We start from the raw sequence: 18,931 nt of genomic DNA on the forward strand, positions 1-18,931 counted from the left end.
GTCCTATAGGGCGAAAAATACGGTAACGTCTAAATTGTATCTCTCACCTCACCTCAAACATGGGTCTGCCCCCTACATGTGGTATGATGCATCTGCTGCTATCCCACGGCAGAGTCAATGCTATGTAAGCTTCATTAAAATCAACGGCACTGACATGAAAAGCACACACAGGATTGCAATCTTTGGCTTTCAGATTCCTTAGCAAAATGATCTAGAAAGCTCAAATGTTTAAGAGTCTGCAAGAGCTCCTGAATTCTGAATTAAAGGCCACAGCTACTTTCTAGAGCTGTTCAGTACTACTCCGTCTAAGATACTTATCCATGCAGAGAGTGAGATTGGCCCCCAAATTGCTTCTTAGATGCCTTCAAGTGCAAAAAGTAAGCAGGATTTTGCAAAAGAGCTTGTTGTGAGAAAAAGTGTCAACAGTGTATTTCCAGCATTAGAAACTCTCCCATGTAGTTCCTTACTATGTTAGTAATCTGTTCTACTTTAATCGTTTGGGAACACAATAATCCTAGAAGCTGGAAATGTAAAGCTCTCCATCATAAGACCTCACTATATTTCAACAGGACTAAAATATGAGAAAGTTTTTCTAGAACTGATCAAGAATGCAGTAAACCTCTGCCATTTCTCAGAGACAAAATATGCACATCAATAAGCTCATTTGACTATTTTTAAATGAAAAATGGCTTATTTTTGTACAGCTTTTCATTGTATTTAATGTCAGAATTTAAAGCCTTCGTGTGTGTTTTTCTACAATCAGTCATCAAGCTCTTGTGCCACCTGGGCTGCAAAATACATCTGTATACATTTACCTGCCTTGAGCCCATGAGAAAGAGTGGAAAATAATCAAATTAAAATTATGTTTTAACCTGAGCTCTTGTAAGCTTTCAAAACATGTATAATCTTTAACAGAACTTTCCTTTTTATTTCCCTAGTTCCTCCTGACTGTGCCTTTAAATGCAACTACAATGTGAGCTGCAGCCCAAACACACCTTTTTGCATGGTAGCCATCTGTGAAAAGTTGTTTGGATGAGAAAGCAACTTTAAGCAAATGGAGGGGTGGGTGGGTAGGAAGGGAAACAAATCTATACAGCCCCCAACAAAAAAAAAAACACTGATACGTATTTTCACTTTGCCCTAAGAGAAATGAGTGGTAAGGTCAAATGCTGTTATCTGAACCCCCTTTCTTTGGTTGTCTTCATTTGTGCCCCAGTAATTAAAATTCACAAGTGGTGGGGATGGAGAAACAGTCTATTACCAGTAAGAAAACTGTCCCCTGATTTTAACCACAGGCAGACATTAAAAGCACTAGCAGTGCAGCAGGACTCTTAAATTATATACCTAAACACCCACACATTATTGGACCCAGAAGCTCAACTATAACCCGACCTTGTTTTGAAATATGACCTGCTCACCAATATTTGGCTGTGAATTATACTGCTGTCAACTATGCCTTAAAAACAAATGGCTGACCTTTTGCAAAGTTACTTGGCATGTAACTCTACACAGAAAGAGGGCCAAGAGGAAAATAATTCAGTACCATTCAACGGTTCTTAAGCTGTGTGATTAGACCTTTAAGAGTTCTTGGTGAACTTAAAGATGCAAGAGTATGAGCCGCTCTTGCAGAAGAGTGGTTAGCACAAACTGCATGCTCAAAGGACATACACACTCTCCCTATATATATTTGTAAAAGAATAAACTTTTGTAGGAGTCCTATTTAGAAGTTCATTAACAGGATCCATGAAGGGGCCACAGGGCCATGAGCACTACCCTCTCCAACCTTCCTACCCTGAGCATCAAGATCTGATGAGGGAGATTGAAAGCACATTTAGCTGAGCAGGCCTACAGTCCTCCACACGACTGGAACCCTGATCACACAGGGCTCCTGTTTTTAAGGACTGTAACATAACACAGCACATATGGAAACAGTCACTCTGGAAAGGTAGGGGGAGGGAGTTCTAACAGACACAAGGAAGGAAGGAAACCCACTTCTTGAAGAAACCAAAACTGGTGATCTCCTGTGTTTATCGTCTGTGCAACACTGTTGGTGTATAAATAGCACAAACGTGTTTCTGCATATTCTTAATTTTCCAAGGCAAGGTGATGCAACAGGTCAAATGGGAATAACCTTCAGCCACAAAGAGTACCAGCTGATTTTTCAAAAAGTCCAGCCCTCTGGGTGTCATGTCTTCCTCAGCCATCCTTTTGACATTTTGTACATCTTCTTCATGCTGTAAGTCACAGATTTTTTTATTCCTTTAAAAGAAAGAAAAGAAAAAAATGAATTACAGTGGGCCCCTTACATGGGGAGACATTGCTTCTCCCTGGCTATGACAGAGTGCAAGGGTTCTCAAGGGCCGAGGAGGTATGCTAACATGGCTCAGGTTATTGGAGGGCTCCTCTGCTCTTACATTCTGGCTGCTGTTTTAAATCACAGTTTATTGGCTTTATCATTTTCTTGCATTATTTATGTTAGTAAATATGTCAGTGTATTTTTGTCAGCCACCTTAAACAGAAAGGCACAGCAGAATAACTTCACAATGCTTATTCCCCCCCCCTTAAATACTCTTCATTATTGCTCTCCATTAACTATTTTAAGAATGTGTTGGCTGTTTTATAATGCTTTACTTGTTTGTAAATTTTGGGCCCGTCTCCTGCCCTGGACTCCTTCGGGAAGAAGGTCAGGGTATAGATTAAATAAATAAATAAATAGCAATAACTAATAGACTGTTGAACAACAAATAAAACACTGAATAAATAAATAGCAATAACTAAGAAATTAACTAATTTTAAAAGTAGGAAAAGGAAGCCAGACATTTAGAACAGCTTCAGTAACTAGCGTTTTATACTTCGCTACCTGGAGAGGCATCCCACAACTTTATGGCCAGTTCTTAAATCAAGAGAATTTGACAATACAGTATACATCCCCTAATTAATCTATTTTAACTAGTCCCCAATGCATTTTTGAAGACTCTCCTTACTAAATCCTACTCTTTAAATGTCTCATGACTTGAGACTCCACAGAGGTAGGTGTGTTTGCTGTAATCTTTCTGCAAAAGCTGACCATCTTCAAGATTTCCGTCAGCAGTCTGCTGGTGCTGGGTAACTAAATACCACACATGCTAGTGCTTCCTTCTAGCGCTGCCATTTGTCACTTTGAAAACTTCCTGGTATTTTCACTCAGAGAAAATGGAACCACCCCCCAGGCTTTTTCAGGCTAGATCTGTTGCCTGATATAGCACCCTTTGCTTTCTATTTCTCACTCCCATATAGCCTGGAAAAACAGCTGCCACGTTTCATGGTTGACATCTGCACCTTGCAATATATGCTACACGCAAGCACTGCAGGATGTTTCGTTCACTCAGAATGACACAGACCAATATCTATCAAAATCTGTCACTCAGACAAGAAACAGCCATCAGCAATCAACATGGCAGGCAAACACGATTGCCTACATGGGAACATCCCTATGTAACTATGAGAATAAGGGGAGGACAACCACAGGTTATTTGCAATGAGCACTGCTCATGCTTCCTTTGAAAACTCTGAGCTCAGAACTTGACCACCTCACTCATTTTAGATTTGCATGCCCCAGAGGGCCACAACACTTAATATGCTTCACCATCAAGGAGATACACAATGATATGCTTCGAGGTTTTTCACCAGAAGCAGAAAGGGAGGAAGTCAACTCTGAATTTCTTAATTTTAGGACGACATTGTGTTCCTGAGAATTCATGAGCAATTTTTCACTAATAAGGATGGATGAAGACGGGCAGCTGAATCTGTCTCCAGCTAAGCTACGCAATTTTTACAATATGTTTTAAGAACCTTAAGACCAAATTGTCATGAATTTTTCTTCTACCTAGTCAATAGTATTTTCTGATTGCACCTTTGAAAAAGGGTATAATGAAAAGGGGTAGGAAGTAGTATTCCTCTTGTTGTATAACCCAACAGTCATTAGAGTTCACATTAACAGATAATGAGTGTTACCCCACCAATTGGAGGGATCCAGCAGCAGAATGGGGAGAGAGACCATTTTTGTCTACCCCTCCTACTCGCACCTGTTCCCATGTGCTCTGGAGAAGCAAAGGGACACCTATTGGTTAACACCCAATATGACAAGCTTTGTAGAATAAATATTTGGCTATATTGTTAGTAACAATACTGCACTGTTGTTCTGCTGTAATTGAAGAGATGGTGCTGCTGGAGTCCATGCTTAAATCCTACTGTTTTAATAGCGAATTCATTCTCTGTAGATGCTAACACCCACAAATAATAAGCAAGCTTAGGAGAACCAGAATGTTTGCAAAAGTACCAAAAATATTTAAGGCACAAAACCTCAGAGGAACCCCAAAACTACCCAATGAGGACTTGGGCATACTGAGTGGGCATGGGAGGCTGATAGACAGAAAAGGAGGGGGAAGTGAAGGCACATCCTAGAAAAGGACATGTGGCACTTAAGCCAGATGGTAGTCTTAGACTCAGCGGTGAAGCAAGCCGATTGGGCGCCTGGGGCGGCACCCAGGGGCAGGGCCAGCCAGGGCAGGATGCTCCGCAGGGCCTCTGGAGTCTGCCTGCCTCCTCCCACCCAGCTGCCCTACAGCTGGGGGGGGGGAGACAGTGGGCGGGCCGCTTGGGCAGCGTGGAGCCTGTGTGCGCCAAAGCCACCGCGTCTCTCCCAGGAGAGATGCATGGCTCGGGCATGCTGCAGGCCCCGCGGTGAGTGCCACAAGCCATTTTGACACCCCCCCTCGGTGGTGACACCCTGGGTGGCCAGGGTGTGGTGGAGGCGGGCTACCCCAAGCTACTGGAATTTTCTGGTCTTTAACTATCAGTCTAAATGGGGAGGGCTAATATCAGCGTTTTTCCTATGCAGCAGTCTGAACGTAGCCTAGCATTGTTCAAAGCTTCAAAATCTGAATACTCAGGAATACCTAGAAGAGATATCAGTTGGAATTAAATAGCAATGCATGCCTTGGCAGAAAGCTAAGCATCGCTAGATCATTACTGCAAATATAACAAAACATGGCTTTATTTTACACAAGGTTGCCAAATGCAATAACTGTGTAACACACACACACTCCTTAGAAGCAACTAAATATAAAACATTTCCAAAGCTTCTAAAAGTTCTAAAAGATCATAAGGCCAAGAGGAAAACTAAATCAATGGATGGTGCCACTTCTAATAGAAACCAGACCAGAAGTCTTGCCACAGATTTTAGAAAACACACAGGCCCCTTTTCTTGAAAAGCTAAATAGGGCATCTGACAGTAAACAAAAATATAGGGCTCAAACTAGTTTAAAACCACGCTGGCAGAAAAAGATGAAGGGAAACATTACCAGTTGTTTTAAAAGTCCTTGTTGTGCTCCCTGCCAAATAATGTTTGCAAGCAGAGCACGGCAGCTACATAATGAGTGCCATCGAGGATCCAACTGCCTACCATATGGCCTGTAGATATTTCAGGGTTTAACAAGGGCTATGTTACCTGTGTTTCAGCATGTGATAAACGGTTTATAAAAATGCAGGCATCATATTGAAACAAGTAACCGTTGAGATTGCTGAATGTGAGTTGAGCAACAGCAAATGTTGACAACATAGAGCAAGTCCTCCCTAGATAACAACCATATAACTGCCAGGGAAGCAGAGAGAAGGAAAAGGGGGACATAAAAGGAAAATGCAAGTTGCTAATGCAACAACGTCTGGCTTTTGAATTCTGCCTCAAGCCTGCCATTAAAATTTGAATAAAGTCTGTGTGGGAAAGAGGAAAAAGGGCGTAGGAGATGGGTGGATAATACACCAATGATAAATAATACTCATACAAGTCTGTGCTAGTTCAAAGATTCATTAGGAGAATTACAGTTGTAACAGGAGAAGGATGGTTAAGTGGTTAAACCGGTATCTTTGTATACTGCTGAATATATGAAAAACACCCACACACAGCAACCCAACTTAATTGTGCTTATGTTCTTAAGACATCTGCTGCACTGCGATCAACCATGCTTTTCTGTGGGGAAGCCACAAACTTATCTATTAGTAAATTAGTGTGTGTTAAGAGCTGAAAGTCAAGGCGCCCAGGAATTCCCACCAATTAAACAGTTCTAAAACAGATGGTTAATGTGCCAGGATGCAGGTGTTAGCAACTGGCCTCTGGTGGCAAACATCTCATGCATTTATGAACCCTCAACTGTGCTGGTGTGAGGCCCTCGCAGAGTACACTTTAACTCTTCAGAAGCCTGAAACAAAAGTTTCATGATCTGCAGATTATGCAAAGGAAAAGAGAAGGAAGCTCAGTAGCTCCTTTGTTGCTTCACAGCTAAGTCAACAGGAGTAACAAAGTTAACTTCCCCGGGTGAGCTTCCTACACAATTCATGAACAGCACTAGAATGTGGGATAATTGGATGGGGTGTGGGTGGGCAGGCAAATAAAAACCCAGAACTGAACATACTGCAAGCCCATGACAAGGTATCACTGCAGGTATAATGTGTAATTTGGCCTTGAGATTTCTTTTCTTTTTCTTTTTGCAATATCTCAAATGACAGATAGGGTAGAATTTATTTATTTTATTAATATACCACTCTTCATCAAAAGATCTCAGGGTGCTTCACAAGATAAAAGATTGTAGCACGCATGTGAAAAGAATTAGTATCAACTGGGTGGTTTGAATCATTAAGAAGTGCCCTGTAAGTGTGAACTGACTAAAGAGAGTTTGTGGTTAGGTGGCTGCAGCAGACAGAGCACTTGTGATTGTAGGCAGAATCTGCATAGGGGCAGTCAGGGGGGCTGCGGTGGGGGCGGGGCCGCCCCAGGTGTCACCACTGAGGGGGGTGACAAAATGCCGGGCGGCACTCACCACGGGGCCTGCAGCACACCCGAGCCACGCATCTCTCCTGGGAGTGACGCAGTGGCTTGGGTGCCCACAGGCTCTGCGCTGCCCAAATGGTCCACCCGCCACCTCCCCCTCAGCTGTAGGGCGGCTGAGTGGGAGGAGGCAGGCAGACTCCTTGGAGGCCCCATGGAGTGTCCTGCCCTGGCTCACCCCAGGCGCCCAATCGGCTTGCTCCACCGCCGGGGGCAGTAAATATTGATGGAGCCACAGCAGGACAGCCTATCCTAGGGACTGAGGGGAGGGGCAGGGATGGGCAGAAAGGGAGGATCAAATATAATATACAACGATATATATATAAACTCTGATGGATTTTCTAGTTGAGGAAGTGATCCTGTTGGGGTTCGCTTCTCTATAGAACAGTGAGATGCATACAGCCATCGACAGAATCACTTCAAAGGGTCTTGTGCAATATTTGGGAGGCACTGCTTCCTGCAGTGGCACGGGTGGTGCTGTGGGTTAAACCTCAGCGCCTAGGACTTGCCGATCAGGAGGTCGGTGGTTCGAATCCCCGCGACGGGGTGAGCTCCCGTTGCTCGGTCCCTGCTCCTGCCAACCTAGCAGTTTGAAAGCACGTCAAAGTGCAAGTAGATAAATAGGTACCACTCCGGCGGGAAGTAAACAGTGTTTCTGTGCGCTGCTCTGGTTTGCCAGAAGCGGCTTAGTCCTGCTGGCCACATGACCCAGAAGCTGTACGCCGGCTCCCTCAACCAATAAAGCAAGATGAGCACTGCAACCCCAGAGTCGGTCACAACTGGACCTAATGGTCAGGGGTCCCTTTACCTTTACTACTGCTTCCTGCTATTCCAAAGAGTTATGACTGATGTGGCGGACTGGACAAAATCTGGAGTGTAAGTCTTCTTCTTTGGTGATCACTTGTAGCTGAGTAAGATGGTTATGTATCAAAAATCAGTTCCGTGAATTTTAAAATTGTCATAATACTCTCAGCTCATTTAGATAGTTTGCTTTAACTATGCAATGCCCAGTTTAGTGAGCCAGTAACTCAGACAGCCTACATTTCAACAAGTAACTGCAGAAATATTTCTCAGAAGCCCAAGAGTACATAGCACAGATCTGTTAGCAGAGACAGCAATATGATGCTCACCAAAGTGATTAGAATGGCTGCTCTCAATGGCAGACAAGAACTTCCCATGCGGAGTGTTCTGCACACAGCAGATGCTGAGCATCTCCTGAACTCAACTGGAGTGCTGGTTCTTAAGGTACTTGAACCAACAGGCTCCCTCACTTCCAACCCTTAGATATGCAAGATTCTTTTTATTAATTTCTGGAATAGAATTAGCCTTGCATGTGTATCTTCCTCAAGGATATGGTCCATCAGGAAAACCCAGCACCACATGCTCTTACCAGCTGTTAGGGTGGTTTTAGCACTCTGAATTAGGCTGGACGATCTCACAATTCCTGAAATGCCTGGAGAGAGAGGGAGGGAAAGAAAGAAAGAGGATAAACAAAAACAGATGTTATCCATGATACTCCTCTTTTTTTTTAAGGTGGTGGTGGGGTTACAAGTCAAATATTTTTCCAGTAACACAGTAAACCCAGCATGACAATATTACTTGCCAATTACCCCAACAAAAGCTGTTTATTTTGCTTTTATCAAGTAGATTCAAAAGCTCATTAAAATTATTTCATGCTATTTAACACATAAAGGTAAAGGTAAAGGTACCCCTGCCCGAACGGGCCAGTCTTGACAGACTCTGGGGTTTGTGCGCCCATCTCACATCTATTGGCCGGGGGCCAGCGCTGTCCGAAGACACTTCCGGGTCACGTGGCCAGCGTGACAACGCTGCTCTGGCGAGCCAGAGCCGCACACGGAACGCCGTTTACCTTCCCGCTGGTAAGCGGTACCTATTTATCTACTTGCCCCCGGGGGTGCTTTCGAACTGCTAGGTTGGCAGGCGCTGGGACCGAGCAGCGGGAGCGCACCCCGCCGCGGGGATTCGAACCGCCGACCTTTCGATCGGCAAGCCCTAGGCGCTGAGGCTTTAACCCACAGCGCCACCCGCGTCCCTATTTAACACATACATTTACATTAAAAAAAAAACTTTTGAAGGCCATTTCACTACACAGAGAAAAACTTGGATTTTGCAATCAAATATATACCCAATAAGAAGTCGCAGCTAATCACAGTTCTTTGATTATTCTCATGCAGCTACTGAGTAATTGTCATCAGTGAGTATTGCTGGTATGAGGCACATCTTCACAAATGCACATTTGTTGGATTGACCATAAAGTATGAAGAGGCCTCAAGTGCTGTTCATTAGCATTAAAATATTTTCCAGAAAACTGGATGCCACACCTTTGGGAATGAGCTACTTTCTACAAGTAGAGAACAATATAGTGCCCAAGACATGCATGGAAGTACTTTTGCAAGCAGCAACACATACTTTCCCCCCACTGTGAATATTTATGCATGCTACTGAGACCTGTGGGTATAGGGCGGTATAGAAATTCAATAAATAATAATAATAATTAATAACAACAACAATATAATACTTTGCCATATTTCAAGAATGGACCTCTTTAAAAGATCCAAGACACAAAGGACAGTAGGTGTACTCCAGCCAAAGTTTAAGCCCTTTTACCTTAGTTTCATTGCCTCCAAACTGGGGGTTCATATGCTTGAATTTTAATTGGATTGTGCCCATTATTTTAAGTAACTGCACCTTATACAACACTGTTATGAAGCACATTTTTTAAACTTATGCATATACTCTCAATAACTATCAAGGTAGTGACTTTTGGGGGGCATTTTACAGATGAGGAAAACTGGGGTTTTTTTACTCCGTCAACCTCAAAGTCATTTAGGATGTCTCTGATTCAGAAGGTACTCAAGGACAGATCCTGGGATAAAAGTACAACCCATCGTCTATTTGGCATAACTAATTCTTTGGCTCAGCTCTCAGGAACTGCAGTTTGCTCAGAAGGGCACCAATTATTGGCTAAGACTCGAGGAACTGTGAAACTTAACACTGCACCCCCAAAGAAGATTGGGGCTGGTTTTTCCTGAGTAGTATCACATGACAAGCTGTTTTTAAAACCAAGCAATGTGATTTTAAGCAGAATGGGGAGGGAGGGAAAAATCTCACCAGGAGTGCCCAAACATTAGATCTCAAACAGTAATTAGAATTTGTTCTACCTCCCTACCTAAAAGAGTGATTGTTAAGCACTGACTCCTATAAAAAGCTACTACTATTATTCATCAGTAAGCTTACCCTGGTGTACCACTAATCCACAGTCAGGGTCATGGGCAACTTGCAATAAAATTTCTTCCACATCTCTGTTCTTTCCCGGAGGATCCATGAGAAATGTTATTTGCTGCTGTAGGGTCCTTGGCAGAGCCATTAGCTGTGCAAATTGACCTTCTGGACTCTTATCTATCTAAAGAGAGAGAAAAATGAACGGACATGGGTTGTTGCTTTGAGCAACGCTGCAAAAGATTTTAATACCGTGCTCTGTAGGCACATCCATAAATTGCAACACATATTGCCGTTATAAGAGTGCAACCCTCCACACAGTATGAACAAGAAGAACCCTGCTAGATCAGCTCAATGGTCTAGCATCCTATACTCACAGGAGCCAACCAGATGTCTGTGGGAAACCCACAAGCAAAGAGCAGGTTTCCAGCAACTAGTGTTCAAAAACATACAGCCTCTCAAATGTGGAGGCAGAGCATAGCCATCATGGCGAGTAGCCATTTTGTGTTTGGTTTTTGGTTGCAAAATTAGGGTTGTAAAATGGTAGCTTTCTGCATTCAAGGCTCTCCTCCTGCATAAGAGGGTGAAAAGTTCAAAGGAAGGTTAGAAGTTTAAGGGGATGTTTTGTTAAGGAAGGTCTGCACAGGAGGGTCAAAGGATCAGCATACAAACCTGACAATTAAGGGGAAATAGAAGGTTACTCTTCTGATTGGCTGCGAGGAGAATATGTCAAGCTAGAAAGTTAGGTAAGGCAGTTTATTGTGGAGTCAGAAACTTGGAGAGAAGAGCTGAAGAGAAAAATGGGCTGAAACACTTGAAGAGAGCTGGAAGGCTGGAAAGTTGGATACTGCAGGAGTAAGGAACCAGGAAAAGACCATGAAGGGACTTTATAAGCTGAAGAGAGAGGTGCAATTCTCTAAGTATTTACCCCACCATCTGACTGGGTTTCCCCAGCCACTCTGGGAGGCTTACAGTACATATACAAAACACAGTAAAAAGTCGAACATTGAAACTTCCTGATACAGGGCTGCCTTGTGTTGTTTTTTATTTCCTTGACATCTGATGAGAGGGTGTCCCACAGGGAGGGTGCCACTGCCAAGAAGGCCCTCTGCCTGGTTCCCTGCAACTTCACTTCTTGCAGTGAGGGTTTATTTAATCTGCTCTTATGGGCTTCTTCTTAAATTTATTTTCAAAGAAGTTGACTACTCTTGAACAAGAGCTACAATCACTTTTGCAACTATGCAGAATTTTGAAAGCAGAATGAGACCTGGTGGGTGAAAAGCATAAAGCAATGAACTTCCACAATAAGGGTTATTTGGGAAACATAAGAACACAAATTATTTAATCTTTAGCTATCTGTTTAAAGACTGAAAAGACCTATAGCTTGAATTTCTATTAGGAACATAGGATTTGTGCTTATACTGAAACAGACCACTCGTCCATCTAACTCAGTACTGTCTAAAGTTTCAGGGATGTCCATCCAGTAGATCATGATCTACCGGTAGATCCCCGGCTGATCCTGGTAGATCACGGGATCCTTATTAGCAAAAAACACCCTCTGTGCAATCCTCCCCCTAAAAAGCTCAGCAACTCTGAGCAATCCACCCACCCACCCCACGCACGCTCCTCCTTCCTCCAATGACAATGGGTAGATCACTGCCATTTTTTTTATACTGGGAGTAGATCACAGTCTCTTGGGAGTTGGATATGCCTGGAACATCCTGGCAGTAGCTCACCAGAGTTTCAGGCAGGGTTATTTTCCAACCCTTCCCAGAGACGTCAGAGGTTAAACTAGGACTTTCTACATGCAATAATGAGCTCGGCCCCTGATCCACAGCCCCTCCATCTATTTCACCTTTTGAGTACAATGCTACCACCTGGCTCTCAAGGCATCAAGTTCCGAATTGTCCTGTTTCTAGTACCTTCTGAGAGGTAACAGCCTCCCGGCAGCCCTGTGCTAATCTACAGTGCAGACACCCAACCCCACCTTCACTTTAGCTACAGTTGAACAATCACAGGGCAATGCAGTTTATTGGAGGAGTATTCCTGGCAAAACAGGCTACAAACTTTTCACCTTAACCAAGTTCTTCAAGCATAAATGAAAAGCATATACGACAACGAGCAACACAGCAACCAGATGAATAGCAGAAACACATTTTTATCACTTCAGGTCCATGGCGTACAGAAATTACATGACGGACACCTGAAGGGCTGTTAATAATGGTATGTGTCAGGGAACTGACATCAGAGCCAGAGGCGGAGGCGAGGCTCTCAAACGATGCTGGAGAAGGGCCCAGCAGGGGGAGAGGCGGCTCACCAGCTGGGGAAGGAAATCAGCGTAACACCAGGGATAAAGGGGGGCAGATGGGGGAATCGGCGAGGCGGCTCCAGGACTCCTCGCCGGAGATCAGCGAGGAGAGCACGGGTCCTCCGCTACCCACGCCCTCCCTGCGCAGAAGACTTCCGCGCAGGGAGAGTAGGAGGAGACTTGGAGTCAAACAACTTTTATGCTGGAAAAGGTTTAAGAAACGCCCACTGACGGATTCTGCCAGCGACTGAACAGCCACGAAGTGTAGGGCTGTCCAGACAGAAAAGGTTTAACAAGGCAAACTAGCCAGGAGTGGCACCAACTTGCGCACGAGTAACCCCTACAGTTATTACAGCATGCTTGCACAAAAGAATCCAGAGCCTATTGAATATGCAATTCTCAGAATCTAGAAAAGTTGCGTGAGGCTGCTGTTGTCTGTTTCACTGCTATTTATCACATTAAAAAATGGGAATCGAACTGGTGTGGGATATTCCTTTGGCACATTTGCTACTTATGCTGAACATGAGCTCATTCATGCAGTCCAACCAGGGAAAGGGAGAGGGAAGGACACATAGACACGCCATCATTAGCAGTTTTTGTATAAAAAGTTTTTCATCATTAATGGCTTACCTCCAGCTTCCCCTGCTGGTGCCTGTACACCACTTGTGGGCAATCCTCTAATATGTTACTGTAGAGCTTCTGAAAATGCAACATATTAGGCTTCACTATGTTCATAACCTTTGACTTATCTTCTCCAATTATCATTCTGAAGTCACCTAAAACAAACCAAGATGGTCAGCATACATACTATCAATGAAAATGCACACAATCTGAGGAAGGGATGGTGTGACTTCTAACCATGTCTGCAAAATATGGGGTGGATAATTATTATTAGGGAAACCACTCCTGCAGACGTAATGCTAACCAAGTTTTTATCCAGAAGAGAAAAGTGGGGGGGGAGAAGGGCATGAGACCTCAGGCAGCTGTCAATTGCCACAGGGAGGAAACGTGACAATATTAAGAGGCTGATTTCTACATTATTTGTTCCCCACGAGTATGTGTAGCCTGGAAGAAAAATAGATTATGTTTGATGAACGGGAGTCAGTTACAAGACAACAGATATGTAAAGACACTAAGCATAAAGGGTACAAAGGATTATCATAGTCTAACAATAAAAGATAGCCCATTTTTTTCTTTGTAGGATAAAGCACTGTTACCTATATAGCAAGTACAATCAAAATATCCAAATGTACAGAGCTAGTGTAAAGAGGCATGTTGGCACCCCATTAAAGAAAGAAAGAATGTTTTGGTAACCAAAAAAGAAAAAATGGAGTGCAAGATGCTTATCGTTTAGTTAGCAATTTGTGGCTCATAGTGAGGGATGCACTTGACTGGAGTGATAAGGGACAGAATGTCAGATTTGGATTAGGGAGAGTCCAACTTCACAGGGCAGACTTGGGACACTTGTTAGCAATATTATCACAGGATTGTTGTAGGGAGAAAATGGGGTCACTCCTTGGAGGAACAGCGTGATAAATATGAGATAAGCTTAAGTGAAGAAAGTAATATGAAGCACCTGCTAGGCAACACACTTGTTTGTGTCTGTCCACATTCAGGGGACCACCCCCATTTGTAGTTTTTGTAGCTCGTCACACAAGGGACTCCCACTTAGGTGTTTACTAAGCACAGGATCATACAGATTCACTTTGACCAGTTCCTATTTCTCTTGAAATAGAGAAGCTGACAGACACAACTATTTCCACTACACTTTAAAACTGGGCCTCCATTTGACTTCTGAGCATACCGCCCTTCCAGTTGCTGCAATGCCCTTACCCAGTTCTCTCAAAAAAGGGACTGTGCAACTGCCTCTGCATGGAGCACTCATGTAGTGCATTATGTGCCCAATGGAGGCCAGAGGATCATGCACTCACTCCTCTGCCTCAGGAGGATAATTGCCCAGCTAAATTTTTGCTTTTCTTTCCCATGGTAAGAACTGCTCTTCTCTCTGCATTATGCAATCTGTAGAGGTGGAAATGTCAGAAATGGTACCTGCCAACAGGCACAGCAAGGGAAGTACAGCCTCAAACACATTCTTGTTGCACACTAGTTTAGCGTCCCACTAAAAATTTTAAGTAAGGTCCAAATCTTAACCAATGTCTGATTTTTTGGAAATAATTATGCAGTGGCGGTCCTTTATAATTATTTTATAATTAATTTATCATTCACTTTTGACACCAAGCAATTGTTCTTCATTTGAGACCAAGCAATTATCCACCACTCATTCCTTACATGGGCAAAACGTGGGAGACAAGGAAGGCTTTATCCACCCCAAAACAGTTTGATGTGCTTTGACTCATTTCTAGCTCCGTTAGCAAACATTACATGCCAGGATCGCTTTTTTAGAAGGCTGCTCTATGCTCAGAGAAACAGGAAAGGTGGCAACTCACACATGTGTGTAAAGGGGAAAGTGGAACTGAGTGCTTTAAACACAGGAGGAACTAATGTCAGGGAAGAACACAGTTTTTAAAACACTAGTCAGAATATTGACCGCATTAAGCTTTCCATAGTAGGGAAGCCTTCTCTAACACGAAAACAAAAGGGCTGCGGCAGCCTATAACAACAAAGAGAGGAGGCTTTTTCTCATGATCTAGGGATTATAACTAGGGATATAATCAAAATTTCCAATGTCTAGTTTCTAAGTGAGGGACACCAACACAAAGGCATAACAGTTACATGTTATAACATTTGTGCTACTCTGCAGAATGTGCCTTAAGCTTTCCTAAAACAAAGCACCTGGGTCATTATTCAGCCTCGTCTGACAGAAGGCTACCCCAGGGAAGGTCAGAGGTAGTTTGTCAAAGGATTTCCCTTACCACATAAAAGCATAATATACTCACTCAGCTTCGAACCATGCTGTGCCAACAAGGTTTCTCTGCAATTCCAAGACCACTTAGTCAAGCCTTTGCCATAATGCACTATGTAAGCCTGGGCTTTCCCCTCCAAGATTAAAAGGTTATACATCAAGCCAAAGCCTGTCAGTTCAACTATATTGTGTTGAAACACAGAAAAGCCCGAGAAATAAAGTAAAAGTTGCAATATACAGTGTATGTAGCTGCTCTTCCTTGCTGAGATTTGGTTTCATTGAAACCAAGGAGTAGCCAGATGTTGAACCTCAACTCCCATCAGCCCTCCCTCAGCTAGCATGACTAATGGTCAGAGATGATGGAAAGTATAGTCCAGCAACATCTGGATGGCAACATACTGGCTACCCACAATTTAAGAGTTGACCTGTACATATTTCATTTCAAGCTTCAAGTTTTATTGAGATGTTGCTGAAGGGTACTGGTGTCTGGTTTTTGTCCAGAAGGGTGTTTTTTTTCATATGGCAAGGATGGGCTCTCTGTATTTTATTTGTGAAAACATTTTTACCCTGCCATTTGGATCTTACAATATAATTTTAAAGTTAAAGAATACAGAGCAATATAGGACATTATGAGAGTCATTAAACCGCACTGACTGAGAGACTGTGACGGGCCCAAGGTCACCCAGTGAGTTTAATGGCTAAGCAGGGATTTGAACTCTTGTCTCCTAGGTCCTAGTCCAACACTCGGAACCACACTGGCTTTTAATAGAGGTAGTTTCACAAGGGAGAAAGCAATATATGAGGCAATGGCAAGCTTCGTGTAGGACCAAATTAAACACTCTTTTTTTCTTTTCTGGACAGTGAATCAGTATATGCTCAACTAATGCTTTTATGGGAACCCATGGCAAGTAAGACAGGAAGCACAGAGCAGGATATAGCGATACTTCATCCAGGTTTAGGGTCCTTTTCGAACCCTGGCAGCAACAGCAACAAAAATACACTGAAAGTCATATTAACCACAATATGAAAGTCTTACTAACCGCAATAAGAGAGCCCAGCAATCTGCATATAAAGATCCTCTTCAGAGAAACTTTCAGGTAACATAAGAAAGGCTGCTGTGACTGCGCTCTTCAAGTTACTAGTAAGGGCAGCTTGCAGCTTAACGTTCTCATTCTGAGTAAGGATTTTCACCTGAAAAGTAGTTAAGAGAATGGGTAGGGCATCAGAAATTACAAGCATTAAACATACAAACACCAAAGCATTTCTGTTTATTTTACTGATTTACAAACTGCTTCAAAGCCATAGCTAAAGTATTATATGATAAGATAAAATCTGATAAAATACAGATTCTAAAAACAATAAAACCATCATTACAACTGCACAATTAATATTCCATAAAATGACTGGGAGAGCTTTCTTAAACAAAAATGTCTAAGGCAGGCACCTAAACATCAAAGCACTAAATGCCGGTCTAACTCCAGCTCATTCCAGAGGGCAAAAGCTGCGATGCCAAAAGCCTGGTTTCTGGTACAAAATCTTGAACTGCACTTGATAGCACAGTGGCAGCCAGTGCACTGCAGCTCCCTCAGCAGAGGTATTATAATCTATGATGGGATTTATGTGCTTCATAACTGACTGCAAATCCCAGAACTATGTCACAATATATTAATGAAGGCACAATGATTTAGAGATTTTCCCATTTTGTCGAGCTCCACTTTCAACAAAGCAGATCTTCAACATTATAAATAAAACATTTACAGAAAAACAGGCGGCAATAAACACCTATAATCAATGGAATACATCAATGTAAAGCCTGTGCATCTCTGTAACATATTGTTCTTGGAGGTAGAAACAATAGCAGACAGTGGTGCTCACCTGACCTCCTGGTGCCTGCATCACTGAATACAAAGAGATTGTCAAGGTTAGTATGGAGCAAATGCTAGGGTTGCCATATTTCAAACAGCGAAAATCCGGACTTCTTTTGGCAGGATCACAACAAAAATTGCTGTTTTTGAGCCATTTTAAGGGGAAAGCAGAAAAATCAGCACTGTCGACATGGGCTGCCATACATCCGGATTTTCGGCCAATTTCTGCCCAGACGCTGCTGATAAATGTGGTATTCTGGATAAGTCCAGGAAATTCCAGGCGCATGGCAACCCTAGCGAACATACAAGTGGGAGATGGACCTATGTGTTTGCACCACGCTGACCTTCCTCTCTCCATCCCAGTTTTCAGGAGCAATGCTGACAACTGGAGTCAGGTGAGTGCCAGTGGCCCATGCCAACACCCACTATTGGGTATAAATATTTTGATTTAAATAACTTATTTCTAGGCCACTTAGTCCTAGTTTCATGATTCCCCAGCTTCTACAAGACTGAGTATCAGAAATGACACGGAGGATAAAATTCAACTTAATAATAATTTATTATTTATACCCCGCCCATCTGGCTGAGTTTCCCCAACCACTCTGGGTAGCTCCCAATCGAGAGTTAAAAACAATACAGCATTAAATATTAAAAACTTCCCTAAACAGGGCTGCCTTCAGATGTCCCAGTGGCTACTCCCAGTCACCAGTCTAGCTGCCGCATTCTGGATTAATTGCAGAACTTAGCTCTAAAGAGGTTGTTCTGTTGGCACAAGCATTTCTGCTTATCCAATGGAACAAATCTTCCTTCCCCTTCCCCCATGCACTGTTCTGCTCCCAACCCTCCAGAGCAGATCTGGAGAAGATACAGGGGTGAGGGAGAAAGCCTCATTGCACAAAGTCCTTCCACTGGCTTCCAGGCAGAGGGCCTTCTCGGTAGTGGCGCCTGCCCTGTGGAACGCCCTCCCAGCAGATGTCAAAGCAATAAACAACTATTTTACTTTTAAAAGTCATCTGAAGGCAGCCCTCTTTAGGGAAATTTTTAATGTTTGAAGCTGTACTGTTTTTAATATTCAGTTGGAAGCCGCCCAGAGTGGCTGGGGAAACCCAGCCAGATGGGCGGGGTATAAATAATAAATTATTATTATTATTATTATTATTATTATTATTATTATTATTATTATTATTCCACAAGCAGAAGGGGTTGGTTGAATCCAGCCCTATAACAATACCCACACACTTCTGCATCAATTTCTATTCCATTTTAGAAAATGCCCAAATATTTGAGTTTGATGAAGTTAAAAAAACAAATACTCCATAGATGCCATGTACACATGGCTTTTGCTTTGCTTTATCATATAAGAATTTTGTTGACGATTCAGTTAAAAAAAAAAAGGATACTGCCTTATAACAGGTCAGATCATTTGGCCATATAGCTAACTCTGACTGGCAGCCACTCTCCAGAGTCTCTGACAGGAGCCTTTCCCACCACTTTCTACCTGATCTTTCCAAATGGAGGTGAAAGGGAATGTATTGGCACATGTGGCGCTTCCACCTACATAGACATGAATAGAAAGGCATGCCATGGTTGAAAGGTTATCACTCATGGCACTAACACACTATTAGTCTGGCCTGAACGTTTGTACTGCAATGTTTGGCTGCAATACTGATGAAATGTCATCATTTGCAACCAGTTCTGACATATGCTGGAAAAGCTCCAATTTAAGCACATTCTTCTACCGCTTGAGTCATCAACAAACAAGGCGACAAACTTACTTCTGTTGTCTGTGATCG

The 18,931-nt window shown here is 42.9% G+C and overlaps 1 protein-coding gene across 2 annotated transcripts in view; it reads right to left on the minus strand.

Annotated features, from left to right (window-relative positions):
• The window catches only part of TAMM41 (TAM41 mitochondrial translocator assembly and maintenance homolog), a 44,463-nt gene that overhangs the window by 8,940 nt on the left and 16,592 nt on the right, over nt 1-18,931 (minus strand). For both annotated transcript variants that reach the window (XM_082211986.1, XM_082211987.1), the window contains 5 exons: nt 16,314-16,464; nt 13,041-13,186; nt 10,121-10,286; nt 8,253-8,315; nt 28-2,259 (listed from right to left, as the gene is read on the minus strand). In XM_082211986.1, the coding sequence (XP_082068112.1) occupies nt 2,186-2,259; nt 8,253-8,315; nt 10,121-10,286; nt 13,041-13,186; nt 16,314-16,464 (600 nt within the window). In that variant the 3' untranslated portion in view covers nt 28-2,185. The remainder of the gene's footprint in view (nt 1-27; nt 2,260-8,252; nt 8,316-10,120; nt 10,287-13,040; nt 13,187-16,313; nt 16,465-18,931) is intronic.

Source organism: Podarcis vaucheri (genome assembly GCF_965113315.1).
Source record: "Podarcis vaucheri genome assembly, chromosome: 2".
In the NCBI taxonomy this organism is placed as follows: domain Eukaryota; kingdom Metazoa; phylum Chordata; class Lepidosauria; order Squamata; family Lacertidae; genus Podarcis; species Podarcis vaucheri.